This window comes from Anas platyrhynchos, chromosome 9, assembly GCF_047663525.1.
Source record: "Anas platyrhynchos isolate ZD024472 breed Pekin duck chromosome 9, IASCAAS_PekinDuck_T2T, whole genome shotgun sequence".
NCBI classification, from domain to species: domain Eukaryota; kingdom Metazoa; phylum Chordata; class Aves; order Anseriformes; family Anatidae; genus Anas; species Anas platyrhynchos.
The window spans coordinates 16,546,659-16,569,797 of NC_092595.1; the positions used below are offsets into that span (position 1 = coordinate 16,546,659).

Below are 23,139 nucleotides of genomic sequence, written 5' to 3' on the forward strand. Positions count from 1 at the left end.
CCGGGCCGCCCGCTGAGGTGAGGGGGGGTGGGGGGGGGAGGGAGGCGGATGCACCCGGGCCTCAGCGCGGCCGCATCACCGCGGCCTCCTCCGCGGGGCCGGGCCGGCGCTCCTGGCTGCGCGGCCGCGGGGCGGGCGCCGCCGGCGGGGCAGGGTCCGCCGCCCGATCCGCGCCGCGATGGCGACGGCGACCGTTACCCAGCGCCAACCGTCACTGCGGGGCCATCGCCGCGGCCGCCCAGCGCCGCCGCCGCGCATGCGCCGCCGCCGGGGCCGGGGCCGCGGCACCCCCCCCGCTCCCCTCCGCCTCCCGCCTCCCGCGGGTGGGGGGGGGCAGCGCCCTCTAGCGGGGCCCCGCCGCCTCAGCGCCGTCCCCTCAGCGCGGCCGCCCCGCCCCGGGCACGCAGCGCCTCTGGGGGCGCCCCTCGGGCCCCGGGCAGCCGTGAGGAGCGGGGCTGGTGACCCCCCCCCCGGTGCCAGGCGGCGGTGGGGGCTGTGTGCCCGCAGCTTGTGGCGTCCCCACTGCGAGCAGCGCTGAGGGAAAGGCTCCCCGCGGCCAGGCCCCACGCTGCAGTGCTGCCAGCGCCAGCGAGGCAGAGTTCTGCTTGAGAACGTGTTTGGCCCTTTGGAACGTTCTCTGACAGAACTTCTCCTGCTCTCTCCGCGTTCACCTGGGTTTGCCCGTGCTGGAGTAACCTAGTAGTGACGCTGGGACTTTTCGTTGTCCCTGGCTCCTCTCGGGAATCCCCCAGCGTCCCAGCCCACCTCAACATTAACGTGCAAACAGGACGCAGGAACTTAGGTCTTGATTCCAACTACACACACAGCGCTTCTGGTCCTTGTCACTGCACAGCCACATTCCATAAATAGCTTATGTACCAAACCACGACAACAAACTGAAGTAACATTCGAGTATAATACCAGTATATTCTCCTATATATGTCCCTGTATCCCATCTTCTGCCAAAAATGCATACACACAAGGGGTCCCTGGCACCAGACACAGGCCAACACACACCTGCGTTAGTCCACCTAGTCTCCCTTTAGCCCACCTTACAAGACTTAGGCGCAGCTTTCCAGGGTAGATTCAAACTTCCAAGCATTTCAGCCATTATCCCAATCCTTGGTGTACATTCAAAGCACACCCCTCCCAAGGCACCATTTCCCTGCTGCCATCACAGCCCCTAGTACAAACCCAGTGTCCTGAATGCTTTTCTCAACCCTTCCCTGACTACATCCCACTGCTCTGGCTGCCATCTGAGGAGCTAACTTGACAGCTGACATCCAAAGGGTTTTACCAGTCTTGTCTGACTTCTGTGATGTAGTCCTTCAGGACATTGTGCATGACCTAGATCGAGCAGTTGGCATCTGTAGTGTTCCAGGACCAAGCTTCAGTATCCCCATCCACAGCTTTAACCTTAGGGTGTAGATGGCATTATTCTTACATTTTGTGATGGACATAGGTTGGGGCTCTACCTGAGAACAACTGCAAGCCTTGCAGGATAGTTAATGCAAGCTTCCTCTAGAACTACAAGTAAATCTTACTCTTGAAAATTACAGTAATAACCTAATACAAAAATGTGATAGCAAGACTGGGTAGCTGATACGCTTCTGACCAAGGAAAGCCCATGGTGCTTTTTTTAAGTATTGCCAGTTGATCTGCTGCATCTGACTTTTGTTTTATTCAAATGCTTGACCTGAGGGTCCAGGTTTCTACTAGCGCAGTCCAAGAGGCAGATATAATTTTTCCAACCTCTGTGATTGCTTCTATCAGCATCACTGTTCTCAGGAGCAATTCCTGAGGCCCTCAGCTGTTCGTGATCACTAGGACACAGAGTAGTACAATTAATACTAGGGCCTAGTTAGGGTCTTCCCCCCTTGCCCTCAGAGGTTTGGCTGCCTGCCTGAGCTTGAGGCCAGCTCTGATGTGGTACAGCTGTGTGACCTTGGTCAGACTGCTGAGGAAAGAGCCATGTTGTGAGAAGTTTCAGCTATGCCCTCTCTGTTTTGTCCTAGGAGCTGTCTCCAAGCTCAAGACCTTACCCTTTCCTGAGCTTTGCTGTGCCTGGCCTGCTGATTTCCTGCTCTTGCCCTGGACCCACCTCATCACTGCGGAGGTATGGCAATTGCTGGGCTGTCTCTTTTTGCTGTTGCTGGACCTGTTCTGCTCTTTTTGTTTGGGTACTGTGGCACTGTGTTTCTTGTCAGTGTCTGTATTGCCCCTGCCTGCCTTGTTGTGAGCTCCAGGCTCACCTTCCCCTGAGGAGTAGCCAATTGTGCAGCTCCCTGGTACTAAAAGCCTTGTGGTGCAGGTATTCCTATTGCTTGTCTATCTTTTCAGCTGGTGATATGTGCTGGATAATAAGCAAGCCCTGAAACACGCAACAAACTATTTCATATGCCAGTGGAAGCAGCTTTCAGTAGCCTTTACTAGATTGGCTTTGTGTTTATAAAATTTATTGAGAATGCTACTTAAAAAAAAAAAAAAGTTCTTACATATCTTCCTTGTGTGTAAAAATCAACTCAATATTTCAGACCTGGTGCTGTTTCAATGTACCAAATTCCTCAGTCTTGGCCAGCAAATAAGCACCTTCTCTTTACAAGGGGGGTTAAAGACTACCCATCAGCTACCTCTGCAGTTGCACACCCCTCCCTGCCCACCTGACTGACCAGCCCTCAGGTGACTGTGGTCATGGATCAATGCGTTATCTGGTCGCTTAGAGTCTGAGTTGGTGTGCTAATCTTTTAATTTACAACCTTTTATCTATTTTCAGTGTAGAATGAATCGGAATAAGGTTAGAATAGGGATGTTATTTCATTTCCAGTTCCTTTGAAAATTCTACCCATGGCTGCATTTGGGAAGAACTAGACACTTCATTTAGATTAGGTTAGAATATGGCCTATGAACTTGTTTTAAGCCTTTGAGTCTTTACTACAGCACTTGAACAGAATAACTTTTTAGATCTCAATGGATGGTTCATCATAAATGTATTACATAAACTATGAGGTGATGGAGCTCCCTGTGTCAAGAGATCCTTCTGTTGTGAAAGTGGCATATCCTAAACCATATAATTAGTGTAGTGCTGCGTCTTTAAGGGAAAGTCACTGACTTACTAAATCAGCTGAAAAGGGAAAGAAAAAAAAAAAAAAGGTGACCATGTATGCTGCTCCAGAAAGCCTGACATGATGAAACTGGTGGTTTGGTGTTTTGTTTTGTTTTTCCCCAGACAAATAGGAGACCAATGGCAATGACAAACTTGATTCTAATTGCTGGCTTGTTGGGTTTGACATGTGTTTTCCTCTGTGTCATTGCATGCCAGATATCATGAAAAGAGAGACAGGGTAAGACTGAAGTGATTGTAACAGTCACAGTCTAACATAGTCAATGGTGCTTGTGTTTTCAGAGCCAATGTTATCAATTAATTAATAATAATAATAATAAAAGACAAACACTAATAAATACTAAATCACAGTATCTACAGAAGGAATGAGCAAAATCAAACCTTCTCACAGCTTCCAAGAAAGACTAAGACTGAGTTTTGTCAAAAAGCAATCAGAAGGAAGTAAAGATGGTCAGCGTTACTCTGCAAAGCTTGTGGGCCTTCCTGTGAGGTGATCCTTAGTTACCTACACCCCCCTGCTACCATCCCAACAAGACCTCAACAAAACATCAATTACTTTGTTTGTGCCCCTTCCTTCCTTCCTTCCTTCCTTCCTAATTCTTCTTCCATTTTGTCATACAAAAATATCTTTTTAGTTTTGTCACCCCCAAATGTCTGAGGTAGTATAAAAATGTGACTTCATAATCTTGGTGAAATGGCATACAGGCATCCCCCCATCCCTTGGTTTTGCCTCATCTTGCATTCATCAATGAACAGGAGACTTTCCCATTGTAACAAGTTTTTTCCCTATGTGTCCAAAAGTGTTCTCATGTGTTATTCCGGAGTGGCCACGTTTTCCAAAAGGAATTCCAGTTGCTTACTGGTCTAATATGAGGGTCTCTCTCTAAGATTGGTTATTTTTGCTTTGAGAAAGTCATGCCTTCAATGCCACGTCTAGAGATATCTTATTTTTACGAGCTATAGGAGGAGCTGTGGTGGCCCTTTCTTTCAAGTACACATCTATTTATGAAGAAACCAATCCCTGCTTCTTTATTGGAGTCTGTACTTGCAACTAGCCTTCCAAAAAAGAAGAAAAAAGGCATCTATGTTATCAAGCTCAAGACCTGAAGCAGTGCAATGCAATTTGTATCTTTACTGGTACAGAGGAATTCCCTGTTCTAAGCTAGAAAGTTTTTTTTACACTGTTATTGAATGTTGAAATACACAACCCTGAGTAGTTCTATAAGAGTATTTGTTAGGCCCACCAGTGCCCTGCAACTGTGGTTACTTTATTTTTAAACTATCTGCTGCTTTACAGAAACACCTGATAACCAAGCAGGAATTTGTTTCTGGTTTGGATTCATAAGGCCTTGACACTTCATATTCCCCAGGAATTTTAAGGTGCTGGGGATCTCAGTACAAATGCTACCCTCTACTGCTGCGAGTTTTTCTTGTTGTCTACCAGCCAGTCACTCACAATTCAGTTACTTCATTTGGGTGATGAGTTTAAAAGGAATTATAATAGACTGAATTTGTAGGACATGTTCCTCAGCATTTATTATTCGGTACAGCTTTTCTCCTTTGGAGGATGACTGTTGTCCCAGCACTTCACGAACCTGAAACAGGCTAGTGGGTGTAACTGCAATCTCTTCTCCAGCTGTGTGAGCATGCCTGGCCTAATAATTGTTCTATCTGAATCGGCGTCAAGTACGGTCACGCATTTTGCATATCATATGAGATCTCTGGTAATCAAGTTCCTCCTGTTGTTATTAAATTGTGTAGGTATAGGCAGAAGCTATGGGGCTGATCTTTGTAACTCCCAAGTTCTGTCAGATGAGATCAATGAGATCAATTCCTCCTTTTTCCAGAACTGGGCCCTAGAGCTTTTACTAGATGCTAGACATGTTCTATGTTGAGCCACTTTATATTTATAAAAGTACCCTTTTCCGGTTTTGTTTTTTTTCTTCCCTATAGTGGTATTTAAATGAACTGTGTGTGTAGACTATATTGTGGCTAATGTAAAAAATAAATCTGTTTACTGTATCTTTGAAAATGTCACAAAGCAGATTTCCAACATATGTATTAGATGTGGAATGATACTGATAAAGCTCACAGCTGTCCATCTCCTCGCTGAAGCTGTTTCCTTTTTCATGTTATTGCCAAAGAAAGAAATAAAAGTACTTCCAGCCTTTTCTTACAAATACAGTACCACAAATCCAAAATCAACTGTTGTTACTTTAGGCTCAGAGTTCTTGTTATTTTCCATGAATGCCAGGAAAATCTCAGGGCCTCTTTGACTTCAGGTGAAGTGCCACTTTCTTCTTCTTCTAGCTTTCCCATGCACTAGCCAGCTCAGGATGATGACTGTTTCCAAGTCACACTGCAAGAGCTCAAAATCAAAAATCAATTTGGACCTTTGAGCAAATTCTGTATTTTTGCTCCTCTCCTTTTTGGTCATCCCCTAACTGCTCATGAGCAGCAATGTTGACCAGCACTACAGAAACTGCCACAAAGGAGCCCCTCTTTCAGAAACATGGACTATTTTTTAGCGTGGTGGTTTAACTATTATTATTATCAAAACAGGGATATTCTGACCTCTCCCCTTTGGATCTGAGTTGCAAACAGGACAGAAACACTGCTGGAAAACACTGGTCTTACTCATTTCCTTGACTGCTTAATTACCCCTCCAGGCGAATACATATTACTGTGACTTCCTAGATCTGCATGCCCTCCGTGCACCTTTTCTTTGACTAACACATTTTCAACCTTTTGTATTTTAATGAAAAATCTTCTGCCTGATGATAGTTAGATTGCTAATTCCCGTGCTGTTTTTTCTTGGTTTTGACGCTGGAAGACTACAACTGCCTGTTTCAACAGATACTTTGTAGTTACTCCCCTGACAAATGCTTTATATTTACTCAGAGGTCTTCTGACAGAGTATTTTGAGAAAACAGTACAGAGTCATTATTTTACCACATCAGAAAAAAAGAATATAAAGTTCTCAGTTTTAAACAATGTAATACCAATATTTGATAGCAGTAAAATATACAACTGAGACAACCTTGTGTTGTACAGCATGTCTGAAGTGATCACTGATCTGGTTTTAATATTCATGAATCCAGATTTGGCTTTTTATCTTGTCGGAGGTCTACTGATTTTTGTGAATCTCTAGCTCATCTGTGCTGTGAGTTGGTTCAGCACCTGGGCTTCCAGGAGTGTAGGAGACCTGCCAGAACAGGACTTTCACTTCAGTTCAGTTTGGAACAGCACATAGCAAGTAGAGATGATCTGGGATTAGCACTAATTATTCAGGCTGATTCTGGGCCAAACTGCTAGTGCAGAAACACTTGCTCACCTCTGCACATGCTCCACTGCTTCATTTAGGTTTACTGAGAGTGCTGCTGTACATACTTTGCTGGGAAAAATAATTTACCTTTTATATGCCCAAGTAAACCATCCTGAGTTAACAAATCAACCAACAGTCACGACCTTGGGCCGTTTCTTATAGGAATACAAATTGATGATGGAGCTGTTTTTTATTGACTGCTTCTATTTACCAAAAATATACACAAATTACTGTTTGCCTGAACATGATAAAATGGATAGTGGGAGACTGCTTTCTCGTGTTTCAAAGCCCTCTTGTAACTGGATTTGGCCTCCAAATCCTTTCTCCTCTTTCACTGAATTGCGTTTCTTGAGAAACTACCTGGGGAATTTTTGTTGCTGACTGCATGGGTAACTGTGACATTTCTGTCACATCTCTAAGACAATATCTAACTTAAAACAACAATGCAGGACTGTAAGAATGACTGTGTCAGAACTTAGCCCAGTATCCTGCTTCCAAAAGCAGCCACCAGCAAGTATGTAGGGGACAGTAATAATAAAAGCATATAGTGTTAGTTTCCTAGCATAGTTTCTTATCTCCCAGCAGTTTGTATCTTGGATACATCTGAAGACAGCAGTAATACCTTTGTATTTTATAGTCTTAGATAAATTTATCTTCCATTAATTCATGCAGGTATTTTCCAAATACTTCTGGCACACACAGTATCCTCTGATATTTCCTTACTTCAGCTCTGTATGGTATGGAAAATACCTCTTTTTTTTTGTTGTTGTTGTTGTTTTGTTTGTTTTTTTTTTTTTTTTTTTTGTTTTTGTTTTTGTTTTTTAGTGTATCATCCACTTGCTTGTTCCAGTTGAAGCCTGTAATACTTGTGTTGGAATAGATGGTGACTGGTCAGGCCCCAGCCACCCCCCTGTGCCAAGCCTGATTTTGTAGGTGTCTGTCATGCTACCTCAGCTGTGCCTTTTCCAGGTAGAGGACTATTCACTTGCCTTCTCTTACAGAACTACAGAAGTCACTTTGTACACTTTATCAACTCTGTTCTTTTCTCTCTTTCTGGTTGTATGTGTTTGTGTGTGTGTATATAAGTACTAGAGAGTGTATAAATTTACATAAATATGTCTCATTTTCAAGAGTGGGGCACAATGTGCTAGAGGAGATGAGAACTGCCCACAATATTAGAGATATGCCTCTATTCTGAGGTATGTGTTTTCTGTTTTGATCACCTTTATAATCCTTACCAGTACTCAGTTTACTTTTTCACCACTGTTGAAAACTGAACTCACGTTTTTTGCAGAGGTATTATGAACTTGTTCCTTTTGGTAATAGACAGTTAAAGAGTCTGATGCCTATGTATTCTTGGCATTTTTTTCCCCGGTGCATCATTTGACATCTTCATTTCAGCATTCTCTGAGTTCTGTGAGGTCCTTCTGTGATTATTTTGCCAAGCATCATAACTGTTGTTAACCAAATCACTTGGTCTCAGCAGGAAACTGCAGTTCACTAAGCTTTCCCTGTATCTTTCATAGCTGTGGTAAACAGAATACGTCCCAACTCAGTCCTCTGGGACTCACTGGTAAACTCTTTCCACTGTGAAAACCTACCCTTTACTCTTACTTTTTGTCTCCTAAACAGCTGTTTGTTCGTGACAGGACCACCCTTTTCATCCATTGACAACTTAGTTTCAAGAGCTTCTAATCAGTGTTAATGGTTTATTCTGTAACTTAATCTCCCAGTCTTCAGGGTAAAACAGAACCTCCAGTGTGTCCCTTCATCAAGTAAAAAGAGTTCTTGGCACAGAAATATTAAGTTCTTTTGCACTGAATTCAAATATAAAAGATTATATGTATATATTTTTTTCTGCAATGGTTTTATAATCTCTGAGTGATCCCTTTAATCTTGATTTGTCTGACTGCCAGATTCTCTGGCATGCCTCCTTTTCCTCATGTCTTTGAAAAAGTGTTTACTAGTTTTCATACTTCTAGCAAGTTCCTAAAAGTCTTTTTTTGGCTTCTCCACTCTGTAGTTGTTGTTTACGCGTAACCTACAACAGTTTAAATTCCATTTCCCCTCTACTCCTCCGTTGGGCAGCACTTCAACTATTTGAAGAATGCTTCTTTGCTTCTAGTATCCCCTTTGCCATGCCGTTGAGGCAAGTCAACTTTCTCTTCCAGGATGGGGTCTTTCTGAAGTCTCTTAGTTCCCAGAATGCAGTTTTCTAACCTTCCTTGCATGTGATCTGTGTTCTTAATAGTGGTTGGTTTAATTTCTAAAGCTGCAGAATTGCTCTTCACAAGCGTCTTTAATGAAGAAGCTGTTGGAGCCAGCCTGAGCGATACTTGACCAACCTGCAGCATAACAAATAGTTTCCACTGAGGGAGAGAAGAGGCTTTCACTTCAAACATGTGCTGCTATCTGTTTGCTGCTTTGGCTATTTCTCGATCAGGGAGAACCTACACTTCTTGTTTTTTGACTGACTCCTGATTAGGGAGTGTCATGTACCTATTCAGCTGCTGTGGAGGAGCAGCTGCCTCAGATAGGCAGGAATGCAGCTGATATCTTGCAGTTATTCTGGCTGGGGTGTGGAGAGCTGGAAACTTTACAGCCCCAAACAGTCCCACGCTAGCCAGGGTGTGCACAAGGTACTTAGTGCCTGCCTTTTCTTGGTCTTCACTGACAAGATCTCCCCAGGTCTTCATGCCTCGAGGCAGGATGCAAAGAGGCACAATTGCTGCTGGAGGAGGAGGAGGAGGAAGTCAGCGGTTACTGAGAAAGCTGGACCCTCACAGTCTGGGGGATGAGACAGGAGACATCTGAGTGTGCTGAGAGCCGTCTGCTGTCATAGCAAGGCATCTCTGAAAGGTTGTGGAGACCAGGGGAGATCACTGACTAGGGAAAGGCCAGCATTACACCCATCAACAAAAAGAGCAAGGAGGATGCTGTGAGGGAACCACAGGGCAGTCAGTTGCACTTTGGTCTCTGAAGAAAACTATGGGGTAAATCCTCTTGGATTGCCTTCCTGGGGCACACGAAGGAGAAGGTGCTTGGGAATAACCAGTGTAGATTTACCAAGGGTGAATCATGCTTGACCAGCCTCAGTGCCTCCTAATAATGAGCCGACAAGCTCTGTGGGTGGGGGAAGAGCAGTGGCTGTCATCCACCTGGACTTGGGAAAGGCTTCTCACAGCATCTCTTACAGTATGTTTGTTTCCATGGTTGGACATTGCACTGAGGCTCAGTAGATGACCAGAAGAGGGATGCCATGATGGCTGCAGGCTGGAGGGTGTCTTAGGAGGAAAGGCAGCTTTTTCCTCGTTAGCCTGGAGAGGAGAAGACTTTGAGGACACCCCTATTAGCAGCCTTCCAGTAGTGAAGAGCCTGTCTCTGTCTCCTCTCTTTATTGAGGTGTGTAGTTCAAGGATAAGAGTTAGTTGACCTAAACTCAGTAGGTTCCTACCTAATAGAAGGGATGGGGGGGAAAATTAGTCTCCCCTGGGAGGCCAGTCAGACTGAAATAGGGACTCAAAGGCATGCCAGTCCCAATCCTTGTGGGCTTTCAAGATCAAACTGACAAAACCCTGAGAAATCTAGCATAAATTCAGTGCTGTCTCTGTTCTGAGTGGGTGGCTAGACTGGAGCCTGAGAGCTCTTCCAAGGTGAATTATTTTATGGCAGCTTGCTACGAAACCCAACAATTTTGGAGATTCTTCAAACACCCTTGTGAGATCTACATGGCCATGCTTATGTTCCTGGTTGTGCTTAGGACGTTGACGTTGCACAGCACAGCACAGCAGCTCAACGCCTACCAAACGCTTTCTCTTGCAGCCTGCTCTGCGAGGCGAATTTCCTGAGGTGCCTGCGCCTGCTCCGGACCGCAACCACCCCCAAACCAAACCCGGCGGCGGGGCGGGGAGGCCGGCGGCCTCTCCACATCGCTCTGCCACAGCCGCTCCGCCCGGAGCCGGCAGGGGAGGGCGGCCCAGAGGCGGGGGGGGGAGCTGCGGGCAGCCCGCTGGGGCCGGGCAGCGCCGTGACGGAGCCCGGCGGCTGCCCGCGGCCGCCTGAGGGGCAGCGCCGCGGCGTCCCCCGGCCGCGGGGAGGCGCGGGGCCGGGCCGGGCCGTGCGCAGGCGCCGGTGTCGGTGTTGTCGGTGCTGGTGGGGGCCATGGCGGCGCTGCGCCTGCTGCGGCGGGCGGCGGGGGCGGTGCGGGGCCGGGCGGCTGCGGGGAGCCGCGGGGCCGCCTCGGGGGGCCGCCCGCCCGCCGTGCCGCAGCGCATCGAGGAGAAGCGGCGAGCCGCGCTGCTGGGCGGCGGCACGGCCCGCATCGAAGCGCAGCACAAGCGGGTGAGCAGCGGGGCCGTCCCGCCTCAGGGCGGCCCCAGGGGGCGGCACAGCACGGCCAGACAGGACAGGGGGGCCGGCCCCCAGCGCCCTCGCCCCGCCGCGGGCCGGTTGTGGTTTGTGGCAGGAGCTGTCCCGCAGGGGAGCTTGGCCGGGGCGGCCCCTCAGAGCGGCGGTACCTGTTGCTCGCCGGGACAAAAGGAGAATTTCCGTCGGCTGCGGAGCGCTGGGGCGAGGGGCAGGGCAGGGCAAGCGGCGGCGAGGGTCTGGAGCGAGGGACCCGAGGGGAGAGCGCGGAGCTGGAGCAATGGAAACAGGGCAGGGGAGAGGGCAGGTGGGAGGGACGACGACTGCTGAATTGTGAGCCTCGGAATTTAGGCAGTGCCGAGCAGGGTGGCAGCATCGTTTCCCTGTTGCTGTTCGGTGTTTCTGGACGGGCCCCAGAGGCACTCGGTGGCCTGGCAGCAGCCCGGAGGCAGCAGTAGCCGCTCACTGCCCGTCAGCGAGTTCCCTTCCGGAGATACACGGCATCTGAAGGAGTTCAAGGCTTACCAAGTTAGCTGGGGACACTGACGTGCTGATATACAAGCATTTCTGCTCATCGAGGGCCCTCGAACATCATATCTCGTGTTTCATACAGATTAAACGTACAGCTTGCGTTCGTCCTACGTTTGTTCTCTTCGTGAACTTTTTAACCCTCAGGGCAGGAGCTCTGTAGAGGAGCCCTGGTGCTTGAATGTCGTGTTGAGGCAGAGTCCCCAGGAAGAAGGCAGTGCGGGTGCACAGCTTGTGCTTTGTAGCAAGCCTGACCTCTGTATGCGGATGCTTACCTGGCTTGGATGTAAATTTGTTTAGAAGGTGAAGTTTACAAAAAGAACCGTCACTTATTGCTGCTTGGCATCATTAGTACTGAGCAAGGGACATGCATACCTGATTAGTTAATTAGGTTCTTGGCCTTTGCTGTACTTTTGCCTGTGTTGGTGTCCAACAGGAAAAGAACCAAAGGAACTTGTCAGAAAATCCCAGCAGGCTGTTATATTTCCTTTTTCTTTTCACTTGACATGGTCAAATGTCATTGAGGGCCCTGAACTGTTGGTAAAGGCTGTTTTAGCTGCGGAATGGCTCCATGGTTAGGAATAGAACAAAGGCCTTAATATTGTTCAAATGTGTAAGCAAAAATAGCTGTGATGCTATTATATCTTGTTGAAAAGACGCTGAGATTGTTTCCTTTATCTTGTGGCAGTGCTGTTCAAATAGCCAGCCTTCTTTTCAAAGCTTAGCTTGCATTATCTTTGTTTTTAAGGAGGATAATCACTTATTTCCAGATTAGGGGTGTGCAGTTGCTTAGTGGGGCCAATATAGCAGATGAAGCGAGGGACTGTTTCATTCAACTATGTCCACTGATGGTCAGCAAACAGAGCCAGATCTACCTGATGGCTGCATTAAATGTTGCTTGCTCCATTTCAGGGAAAGCTGACAGCAAGAGAACGAATTCTTCTGTTGCTGGACCCTGACAGTTTTGATGAATATGACATGTTTGTGGAACACCGATGTTCTGACTTTGGGATGGACTCTAGCAAGAATAAGGTATTTTGATTTCATATAACTCTTTTTTCTTTGTCCTTTCCTGTTCAGCCATCCAAGCAATTGAAAATACTCTTCTGTTCACACACAGCTTACCTTACTGTTTTGGGTTTGGAAGGGGTTTGCAAATGTCTTTTTGTCATTTGTAATTTCCTTTTAACTGTTTACATAGTTTATTTTTCCATTGTTTAAACTTAATAACTTTTTTAGAAGATGACCCGTTTGGTTCAAATATCTCCTTGGATATTGTCTTAGATAAATAATAATTCAGATCTATATTTATGCTTGCCAAACTACAGAGTCATAAAACCCTTTAGGGCCTTATAATCTGATACATCTGGAAATTCAAGCAGTTATACTGGTCTGTTAACAAGCTGCAATCTGCTTTGCTTATGCAGTTTTTGATACGTGGCCTTGTATCCTGAGCCTACATGGTACATGAGGTTTGTCATATAGAGGAACAATCTGGGGTTCCCTGAAGTCTCTCACAGTAACATCGATGCCTGAAAAAATCACTACACAGGCAAAGCATTTTGTTGCAGTGTAGTACAGAAGTGGCTGACAAACATGCTGGGATGTGTAGGCGGCTAGTGCAGATGAGCCTGTTCAGTGTGAGTCTTCCTGTAGCAAAAGGCCCTCTTTCCTGGGGGTTGTACTGTTTTGGGATGTGGTGAGAAGCTGCTCCATGTGTGTCGCTGCCCTGTGCTGCATACAGTGGCTGCAGCTTCTATTTATGTGCTAATTCAACCATTGACCATTCTGTAGTCCTTCAAGTTGCAGCTGCACGCTGTGGGTGTCATGCTAGATGTTCTCTGCTCTGGTTGAGTGCAGGAGCAAACACCTTTTTTTTCTTTCTTACTGTTCCCCAGCAAATTGAATGAACTCCTGTGCTACCTTTCATCATGGTGTTCAACACTGAATCCCACAGTGCTGATAACAAGGTGCTGTTTCTGAAGATAGGAGGAGCAGCAAAGTCCCCAGGGTGACAACAGGGTTAATTTTTTCCGTGTCCTTCAAAATTCACCTTTCAGTGAGCTACAGATTGTGTTTCACGACAGGTGACTTATTTGGTGGGCAGTGAGCTGGAACATTAGTTTAGCATTGAATTTCTCTGGGTTTTTGGAAGTTTCTGAAGGTAGTGTGAGGATTGCACTCGCTTCTAGGACACTCTATGGGCTGCCTGGGCAGTTAGAAGTCATCTTTGAGATACGAAGGCTGGAACTGGAGATGTGTTTTCTGCTTTCCTGCATGCTAAAAACCATAAACCGGTAGCAGTGCAGCTTGAGAAAAGCCCACAAACAGGTGTGACCTTCCTGAGAACAGATTACCTTGTGTGTAAATGGGCCTTAGAGTGGACCCTACACGATACACTTTTTCTGCAAACATCAAAAAGCATTGAAATGCCTGGAATTCCTTTGTGACAGAGCAGTAAAGTTCATTTTTCTGCTGCTGTTTTGAAAGACATCTATATATTTAGTCAAAAGCAAGACAATATTGATAAGGAGATGTTTAAGATTCACAGGCTGTATTTCCTCTTCCAATTCTTTCTTCTTCCCGTATTTGCAGACTGAAAAATAGAACAGATCCAGCTTAAGTGTTTTCAGCTATATTTATGACCTGAAGAAAGGTTCATGCACTGTGTCTCTTCTTTCAAAATCATCAGCTGGTTCTAATAAAAGGTACATCCTATCTATGAGGGCATGGTTTGCCTTAACTCCAGATGTACTGAAATTTGCGGGGAAATTGCAAAATTCACAAATCTTTATGTGCATACACAACTAATATATGGCATTACCTCCACTCTTCCTTTTCAGAACTGAGGCAAGTCATTGTGGATCCCCCACTGCAAACATGAAAGCCCAGCCCTATGAGAACACTGGTCTTTGCCCTGACCTAGTAGTCAATGCGGATTAATGTGTTTTTCTTTTAATGGGTGTCATTGCTGCTCTGATTTTTTAAATTATTATTTTAAATTAATTTTGCTTATTTTTAATGTAGTACCCTGGAGACAGTGTGGTGACTGGCCGCGGACGGATTAATGGGAGACTGGCTTATGTTTTCAGTCAGGTATGTTTCTGCTTCTCATTTTTTTAAATAGCATTAACTTATCTTTTGAAATAAACTAATGACATTTCACCATGACCATGTAGTAATATACTTGTTTACCTCCTGCCAATTAACGTGAGATAAATACAACATCCTGTGGGGAGAAGCAGGGCACTTTCAGACAAGAAGAGGCAAAAAAAGCCTTTCTAAAAACTTTTTTTGGCAAGAGATGAGGTCATGGACAAAGTTGAGATGAAGCAAATGCGGAGCCAGTGAGAATGTTCTGAAGTCAGAAACTGCTTCAGTGTAATGCCATGGGGTGTTGATATGCTGCGAGACTGGAGGAGCCCCCCCAAAATGCAAGGAGTGAATTCATGGAGGAACCAGCGAGCACGATGTGCTGGAAGCATGTGAGAACTTGGACTGTGTCGCTGCAGCTGGCTGTGCATGGCTGGGTTCCTGGAGCAACACAAGTGTCAGCGGGCATCTTACTGGGAGCTCTGGGAGCTGCCATCCCGTCTGAAGCTGCGGAGCCAGGGCTTCTTGCCAGAGGTGTCAGCTGGAACTGCTGGTAGAGGGTACCCAAACAACCTTGAACTGTTTTTTTTTTTTTTTGTTTGTTTGTTTGTTTGTTTTTTTGTTTTTTGTGTTTTGTTTTTTTTTTCAGATTTGAAATCTCTGATTAGTCAAAGAGAGAGATTAATTGTACTTTTTGTGTTAAAAATATTTCAGAGGGAACACCATAGATGGAGATTTCTTTTAGTTAAGTCTTAGCACGGTGAAAGAAGAGCTTTCTTGTCATTCATTGATACCTGTCCCCCTGTTCTGGGCAGCAAAGTAGCCCTGGTTCAAAGCGCCACCATAGCCACTAATGGCTGTTGCTTTGTGACCTTGGAGCGAGGTGTGCACCCTGCCTGTTTTGTCTTTGGTATGTAGTCCTTCCAGGGAAAGGCATTTTTGATACCAGGGCCTGAACATAAAGATAGAAGCTGAACAGAGGCCTTGTTCAAAGAACAAGATTGAAGGTCAGTTTTCATATGAAAAGAATTTAAATGTGTGCCCTCATTTAAAAAAAAAAAGAGAGAAAAAAACAAATGACTGTGTTCCTCTCCAAATTCAGCTGCTGCCTGAGATGTCACTTCCTTTTTAGTTCAACTGCTAGTCATGGTGTTCTCTGTCAACACCGTTTTTAGAGTTTCTTTGACTCAGTGGGAATGCATCAGTGCAACTCACCAGATGTTGACCTGCTCTGTTGGTGCCAGTAGGTGTCAATCTCCCTTTTCCCTTCTGGATTAGTCCCAGGGCCTCCTGCTGTTTGTTCAAAATCTGCCCAGGCCCAGGGGTAGCACCAACACTCAGTTTTCTCTGACACAGTCACTGCAGCACCCATGAAAGAATAATGAACTCTTGGAGCATAACTCATGAGTATAGTATAGAGCAACAGCATATTTTCAGTTCTGGATTTCTGCCTGTTTGCAGATTTATCTTACTTCTGCTCCTTGCAGCAGGATCCTCCTTAACATGAATTTTCTCAGGCTTACTCCAGTCTACTCCACTATTGGTAAGTTCCTCCATGAAGGAGGAACATATATTTGTAGAGAGTGTTTGCTTGAAGAATAATAAAAGTAAGTGAGACATAGCAAGTTTGTGATTTTAACATAGAATTCACTGGCAAATTTGTTTAAAAGATCTTTTTATGTGTAAAGAAGACTTGGATTGAACAAGAGTGATCTGCAGGCTGCTGTAGGAAGTCAGATTGCCTTGGAGCAGCTCACCGAATGTAGAGCATTGCGGGATTATTCTGTTTACTTGCCACATTTTATATCAGGGTCAGTTATTGGGATTCATTCATCTGCTTATTGAAATGATTCTTTCCCTAATCTCCGAATTTGTTTTGCTTCCAGGATTTTACTGTATTTGGAGGTAGTTTATCCGGAGCTCACGCCCAGAAGATCTGCAAGGTAATATTTCCCAGTAAAAAAACAACAACAAAAAGATTGTCAGTGTCCTTTTTTCCAATCTGTTGTGCTGGAGAAGATGATTTGTGACTGACTTAGTGGGCTATGGTGTATGTCCCTGGCAATCTAAAAATGCCTGTCTCCTTCTGTTTGGTAAGATGTGACAGCACAGTTGGGCAGAGAGGTACCCTGTGGAAGCTTTTCAAGTATAAGAGGGCTTTCCTAAATAATATACACTTTATTTAAGTTGATTTTCTGCTATGGTACAAAAGCTTAGAGAGACTTGTGAACTGTGAATATAGATTAAGTAGCCATTGTCTACTGGAGAAATATGGAATGACTTGGAAGAAACTTCTTGCAACAAACAGTGCTATGTGAAGTGTAGTATTTATAAAAAGCAAATGTAACAAGTAAGGAATCTGAAGACAAACAGTTTTACAACTTAGAGGTCACCTTGATACTCAGAGCTTCTGTTATTAGGCACTTGTGGCTATTCTTGTTTGCCTGCTCGTCCCATTGGAAAAGCTGGTGTTTGAATCCCAGGGGTGTGGAGGACAACGGCTCTTTCATGCATGGGTGTTCAGTGGCATGGGCTGAGGGAAAATTCCAGAATTTTTCTTGCTGTGCAGTTGGAATCAAGGTATTGAGCACGAGGCCTTTTTTCCTGCTGGAATTACTACTTCTTAGCATACACCCTTAAGCAGTGAGGGGTATAAAACTGGAAGACACAAAGACTTTGGGCTGGATCATAAATACTTGGCTTTACCAGGTATTGATATTGGGAAAAACATTTGTGTTACCCTTTTACACTGGAGCTTTGCAGTGTCTCTTTGTGATGGGAGGGAAGTACTGGTACTGGAATGATGGGATGCTTCCTGCCTTTTTTTTTTTTTTTAACTTCAATTTTCTAAAGAAGCAGAGAGAGTATTCTAGCAGAACTAGAAAAAATAAGAGTCTTTCTAGTTGTTACTGCCTTCAGTTGGCATCAGTCTCAATGGTAGACTCCAAATTTTGAAGGGTCTGGGTGCATTAACTGCTCAGTCTGAGGCTGCAGCTTGGGCAGCGCAGAGCTCAGAGAAGACTGTCTGGGTGTGTGCTGTCTGTCACGTTTCTTTTAGCTCTTATTGGGCTGGATTGTGGGAAGCAGAAATCAGTTCTGGGAGACAATCTTGGCTCCTGCAAACCTTATTGGTTGCTTGAGGCAAGTAAAATGTCACAGAATGTGGGGGTGAAGTTGCTTTTGGGCTGCCACTTTGGTGGTGATCATCTGCCATGGGCTTTTTGCCTGGAGTTACAGAGAGGCAGGGCTATTTGGTATCTTGCAGCACAGCTCCCAGGGAGGTATGTCTGGGCTACAGATTGCCTACTCCTTCTGCAGAAGAGCCTTATGGTCTTTCAGACCACATTAAATGCCTGTGGTTTCCCTGAAGCAATAGGGATTTAGTGTGGCTCTTCAGGGTAATATGTGTTCCACTTGTGGTGGAGAACACTTCAGAACCTATTTATTTAATGTGTACCTATGATGTCAAGTTTCAAGACAATTGTTGAGTCCATGAGATGAAGAAAAATAAGTGTTTTTGAGAGTGAAGCCTGAAATGTTCCCCAAAAAACTGGCAGTACAGAAAAAAAAAGTCTATTCTCAAGTTTATAAGCACATTTTCAGTAGTCTAAATGTGCATACTGATGTGTGCTTTATGTTAGGTTTTCATTTTAGGAATTTAGGTGGAAACACCTTGAAATAAGTAATTAATCCATCTTGTAAGTCCTTGGAAGGCAGTAAAAAGTGTCAGTGAACTTTTTTCACTAACCTGACCTGATAGGATAACAGGCCTTCTGGGAAGAAGCAATAAACGCCAACTGATTTCTAATAAGATGTTTGATAACTCCATGCCTAACATTCCTCTAAGTAAACAAGGACACTCGTGGCTCACAGTACCTCTGCTTGCAACCCACACAGATGGCTTTTAAACGTGGGATTTTATTTAAATTGGAAAGTCATTCCCCATGTCTGCCACGGGGATGTTCCAACTTTTAAATGGGCACCCAGGCACAAAGCTTGAAGAACCCTGGTTTACTTTGTTAGCTCTCAGCTGTTTCTACTTGCAGACACTCGAGACAGTTATTTCTGATTCGTGTTCTGGTTGGAGTTGTGGTGCTGCTGGGGTGCTACTGATTTGAACGTGACCGAGTATGCTTACTGTGTTTCTAGGCAATATAAAATCCAACGTGGATGCTGCAAGACCTCTAAAAGACGGGACTGACTTTTAAATCTTAAAAAGTTAAAAATAGTCTGAAATAAGATATAATTGAGTAACAGTGACTGAAAGGGCAGGAAAAAGCAACTTAAAATGGAGATTGATTGACCATGTGTAGTTTTACAGAAAAAATATTTAGGAGTTGAAGCAGATTTTAACATAATATGCCAATGTTTTGAAAATGGCAGATGTTTTGCTGGGATCTAATAAGCAAGGATATTTAAAATAACATGTAAGGAATTTAATCTTCTCACTCAACACTCTGCTGCGGTATTGTGTATGATCTTGAGGCAAGTTACCAAAACGATCAGAGAGTTGGAGAATAGGTTGTAGAAAGACCATGTGATTGAATTGATGTTGCTTAGTGTAGGAACATGAAGGGAAATAAGACAGAGAGGAGATTGAGGTACTTGGGTGTTTATGAAGGCAGAAGCATTTGTAAATGACAGAGTGTTTCCCTGTCTACTGTGTGTTGAGAAGGAAGTAATGGTTCTAAATTTCAAAAATGTAGTCTTTTCAAAGAACTTGTAATGAGGTCTTTAAAAGATGTTTAGATTTAGAGCTTAGTGATATGGTTTAGTGGAGGACTTGTTAGTGTAAGGTCAGAGGTTGGACTGGGTGATCTTGGAGGTCTCTTCCAACCTAAATGATTCTGTGATTCTGTGAAGAACGATAGTCAAGTGTTAGATATACTGCTTGTGGAGATTACATGGTCACCACTGCAGTAAACATTGGAGAATAGGTTGGACTTGCACAAGGGACTGGTTTAGGTGCAATTGAGACTTCTCGTGAACAGAGAAGTCTCTGGCCCTTTCTGGTCCAAACCTCTGTGACTGTGTCAATCAGCACAAGCACTGGGTGATGCAGTATGAGTCCAGACATGCAGAGCTACTAAGGCAGATAAATACTGAGGGACGTGAGGGATTAAATGTGCCTACAGTCTGAATGAGCCAAAACATGGTGTGTCCGTAAGCAGTTAGAGACTGCTAATTAAGACAAGAAAAGGAGAAGAAGCTAAGCGCAAGCAGTTCAAATTCTGTTAGGTGGATTTTTTTCTAGGGGATGTACATTTTGATGAGAAAGTTGCGGGCTGCTTTAGCTTACCTAGGTAAATAACAAGGATTTTGTATTCATCTCCAGGTCATGGATCAAGCTGCCCTGGTTGGCGCGCCTGTGATTGGGTTGAATGACTCCGGAGGAGCCCGTATTCAGGAGGGAGTGGAGTCACTGGCTGGCTATGCAGATATATTTTTGGTAAGTAGCCTGCTGGATGACCAGAAGGCTTGCCATCCTCAAAGAAGGACAAAGCCGGTTTTAAGTTGGTGTTTATAAGTAAACTTTTAGGATACTGTCATCCTATTTCAGGCAGTGTTACCTGTTGGATAAAGCAGTTTGTGAGACACAGGCTGTCCTCTTGGTTCTTCTTGGTTTTGGCTTTAGTCAAATGACTTTACTTGTTAGTTCCATTTACCCATCTGTTAAACAGTAGTAATGCTAAACCTTGTCCAATACTGTGAGCTGATTAAAAGCTCTGTAGGAGTTTCACTAGATAGTGAGCTTTGTCGGAAGAACAGGCAATTTCCTTAATTGGAAGAGAAGCCCAAACAACTATTTAATTTTGTGATTCACGCTGAGTACAAATTGCATGTGTTGGGCTGTAATTTCTTGCAAAGTGTTGATGTGTTTTCTGAGACAAGTGGGCATGCTCTAGTGTTTTGTTAGGTGACTGATGGTTGTGATCCACCACTAGTTGTCCCTGTGTCCTGTCTGAGATACAGACATGTCAAGAATTGACAGAGCATATTTGCTTTCAGTAGGGCTGATAATGGTGAGTTTTCTGCTGCAGAAAGGGGAATGTAGAGTAAATCAAACACTGCGCGGATGAAGATAATGTGAGAACTCAGATCAGAAGCACCAAGTTCTATCAAGATGAGAGAAGAAAAAAAAATGCAAATCAGAGGTTTCTGTGCAATGAACAGTTTGCAGTACAATGGAACTCATTAATCTTACTGTTTGAGGACAGCCAGGACTGATTAGACTGGTGAAAATTTTGTTTCTACTGTATTTTTCATTCTAAAGACTTTTTTACACTGAAATGACATTATTTTTTATGCCTACCAAAACACACAGTTTTAAAGTAAGTGAACATAACACAAACATGATGTGCTTTCAGTAGGAATGAGAAATGTCATTTACTGCAAATGGTGGGAAAAGTAATAATCACCAACACCTTTTAGAATTGTTTTGAAAGCAAGTGGCAAATAGATCCTGAGAATCATCATCAGTCATCTTACTGGAAGTTTTCTTTTTGCTTTAGTTTTGCATGTGTGTTTTTGATTTTTGTTTTTCTTTTTTAACATAATGGCACCTGAATGAGTCAATGCCATCTGATTTTTGTAGCACTGACCAAAAGGACAAAGTTCATCCTGTTCCCAGTTCGTTCTTTTTTACAACCATGTGGTATGTTTGGGGCGATGTTTTGTTTTTTTTTTTTTTCAAAATTAACTTTTCTCTTGCTTTTCTGTTTCTTTGATTAATGGCTGACCATGGCCAACCATCAGCTTTACCACTTTAGAATAGAATTACAGAATAATTCAGGTCAGAAGGGATATCTGGAGGTTCATAGGCCAACACTCTGCTCAAAGCAGGGTCAGCTTTAAAGGTAAACCAGGTTGCTTAATCTTGTCCTGTCATGTTATGAATATCTCTAGGGATGGAGATTTGACAGCCTTGCTGGGCCTGTGTTCCAGTGCTAAACCATCCTCATAGATTTTTTTTTTTCAATTTTTTTTTTTCTTTTATCTAGTTGAAATTTCTCTTGCTATGACTTGAACCCATTGCTTCTCAAAAAATGGGTCTTTGAAGAGTCTGACTCAGTCCTCTGTATAAGAACCCTTCAGCATAATGGCAAGTAGCAGAAGGCTCTCCCTTTGGTTTTAGTTCTCCAGGCTGAACAAACCCCATTCCTGCAGCCTCTCTTTGGACACTGCCTACTCCTACTGTCTCTGACAGTCTTGGTGGTATCTCCTGGATGTGTTCCAGTTTGTCAGACTTGTTGGGGCCCAAAACAGAATACGAAGCTCCAAATGTAGCCATGAGAAGCCAGCCAGTCTTGTTTTTGATTGAAAGAGATTACATGAGATTAAAAGAGGCCTTACACGGACTTCCCTTTCTACCAAGTTTTAGTATTTCTTCAAAAAAACATGAGGTGCAGAAACTATAGGTTTAACTGATGCTTAAAGTGTATCACTAAGTTCCGGGAAGTGCTCCAAATCTGTCATACTCACTTTAGACAGTTTCAGTATTCCAGGTGTTATTGCCAACTGCTTCTAATACTGAATTTCTTATCCCTCTGGACCTTTATTCCTCCAATATAAGGCTGGAAATGATGCACAGAAAGATCTAATTTATTGCAACTTGGAAAACATGACAAGTGAATTCATGCTTAGGACATTTCCTTGCAGTATTGCATAATGGATTTGTTCTCAGTATGGGTGCAATGGCCCCTTCTGTCCAATTAAGGGACCAGGTTGCAGTTCACTTTTGGGAGGTAAGTACACTTAATTTGCTTCTGTCATTGTTTTGAGCAAGTATAGAAGATTTAGTGCAAGAATGCAGGAGATTAAGATAGTGACTAAAACAGTAGAGTTTGTATGGTGTGGTGACCTTCTCTTGCCTGTTGATAGCTTGTACTTCTGTGCTCAGGAACAGAAAGATGCAAAACAGTAGAAACAATTATCTTGCTTTTATTTGCATCAAGGCATTCTGTCCAGCTATTTGTCTCCCAGTAAATAAACCCAGCTGTCTTCTCCTGTTTGTGATGGTGAATTCTTGCAGAATGTCTGAACAGATTTAAAGATACAGACACTTTTTTTGGGTGGGCATGTAAAAACTAGATGTCTGTTTTTTGTCTATTGCAGAGAAATGTTCTGTGCTCTGGGGTAGTTCCTCAGATTTCCCTCATTATGGGCCCTTGTGCTGGCGGAGCTGTGTATTCACCCGCTTTAACTGATTTCACATTCATGGTGAAGGTAAGGGTGCAGTGTGTCCTGATGTGCTGCTCGTTGCATTGATCAGTCACAGTCAGACTGATTGTGGATCAGGGATGTGGTTGGCGAGGGTCTCCTGCTTTGGAACAGTAAAGGCTTGGAATTTGTTGCAGGAATATCATTAATGTCATTGTCAGCATGACCACAATAGTCTGTTTCATTATTTTGCACATAGGATAGAGGAAGAGATGATTAATTTTTTTGTTAAAAAGCACTTTGTTCAAGATACTCATTTAAAAACAACAACAAAACTGCATAGTTTCTGTATTAAGTTTCAGTTTTAAAGAAAGTCAGTCTAAAGCATTTGATATAAGAGTACTTAATGTATTACCAAATCATCTGGAATGCCAAGGTTGCCAATTCCATACGATCAGGTAGCATGACAAGTGTACAACCTGGTTTTGAACACCCACCATTACCTCATTTTATAAACTGTTAGATATGTTGTGCTCCTGGCAGGTAT

General features: G+C 44.1%; 1 protein-coding gene across 4 annotated transcripts in view; it reads left to right on the top strand.

The window, feature by feature from the left end:
* The first annotated feature begins 1,913 nt into the window (after window positions 1-1,913).
* PCCB (propionyl-CoA carboxylase subunit beta) overlaps window positions 1,914-23,139 on the top strand; it is a 36,605-nt gene continuing 15,379 nt past the window's right edge. Inside the window, exons 1-7 of one of the 4 annotated variants that reach the window (XM_027464651.3) lie at window positions 1,914-1,929; window positions 2,016-2,116; window positions 12,252-12,371; window positions 14,367-14,435; window positions 16,319-16,375; window positions 19,768-19,881; window positions 22,548-22,658. In XM_027464651.3, the coding sequence (XP_027320452.1) occupies window positions 12,318-12,371; window positions 14,367-14,435; window positions 16,319-16,375; window positions 19,768-19,881; window positions 22,548-22,658 (405 nt within the window). In that variant the 5' untranslated portion in view covers window positions 1,914-1,929; window positions 2,016-2,116; window positions 12,252-12,317. Of the gene's footprint in view, window positions 1,930-2,015; window positions 2,117-10,559; window positions 10,788-11,124; window positions 11,340-11,469; window positions 11,643-12,251; window positions 12,372-14,366; window positions 14,436-16,318; window positions 16,376-19,767; window positions 19,882-22,547; window positions 22,659-23,139 lie in introns of those variants that run through there. The other 3 variants (XM_027464649.3, XM_072042773.1, XM_027464652.3) reach the window with 3 other exon arrangements.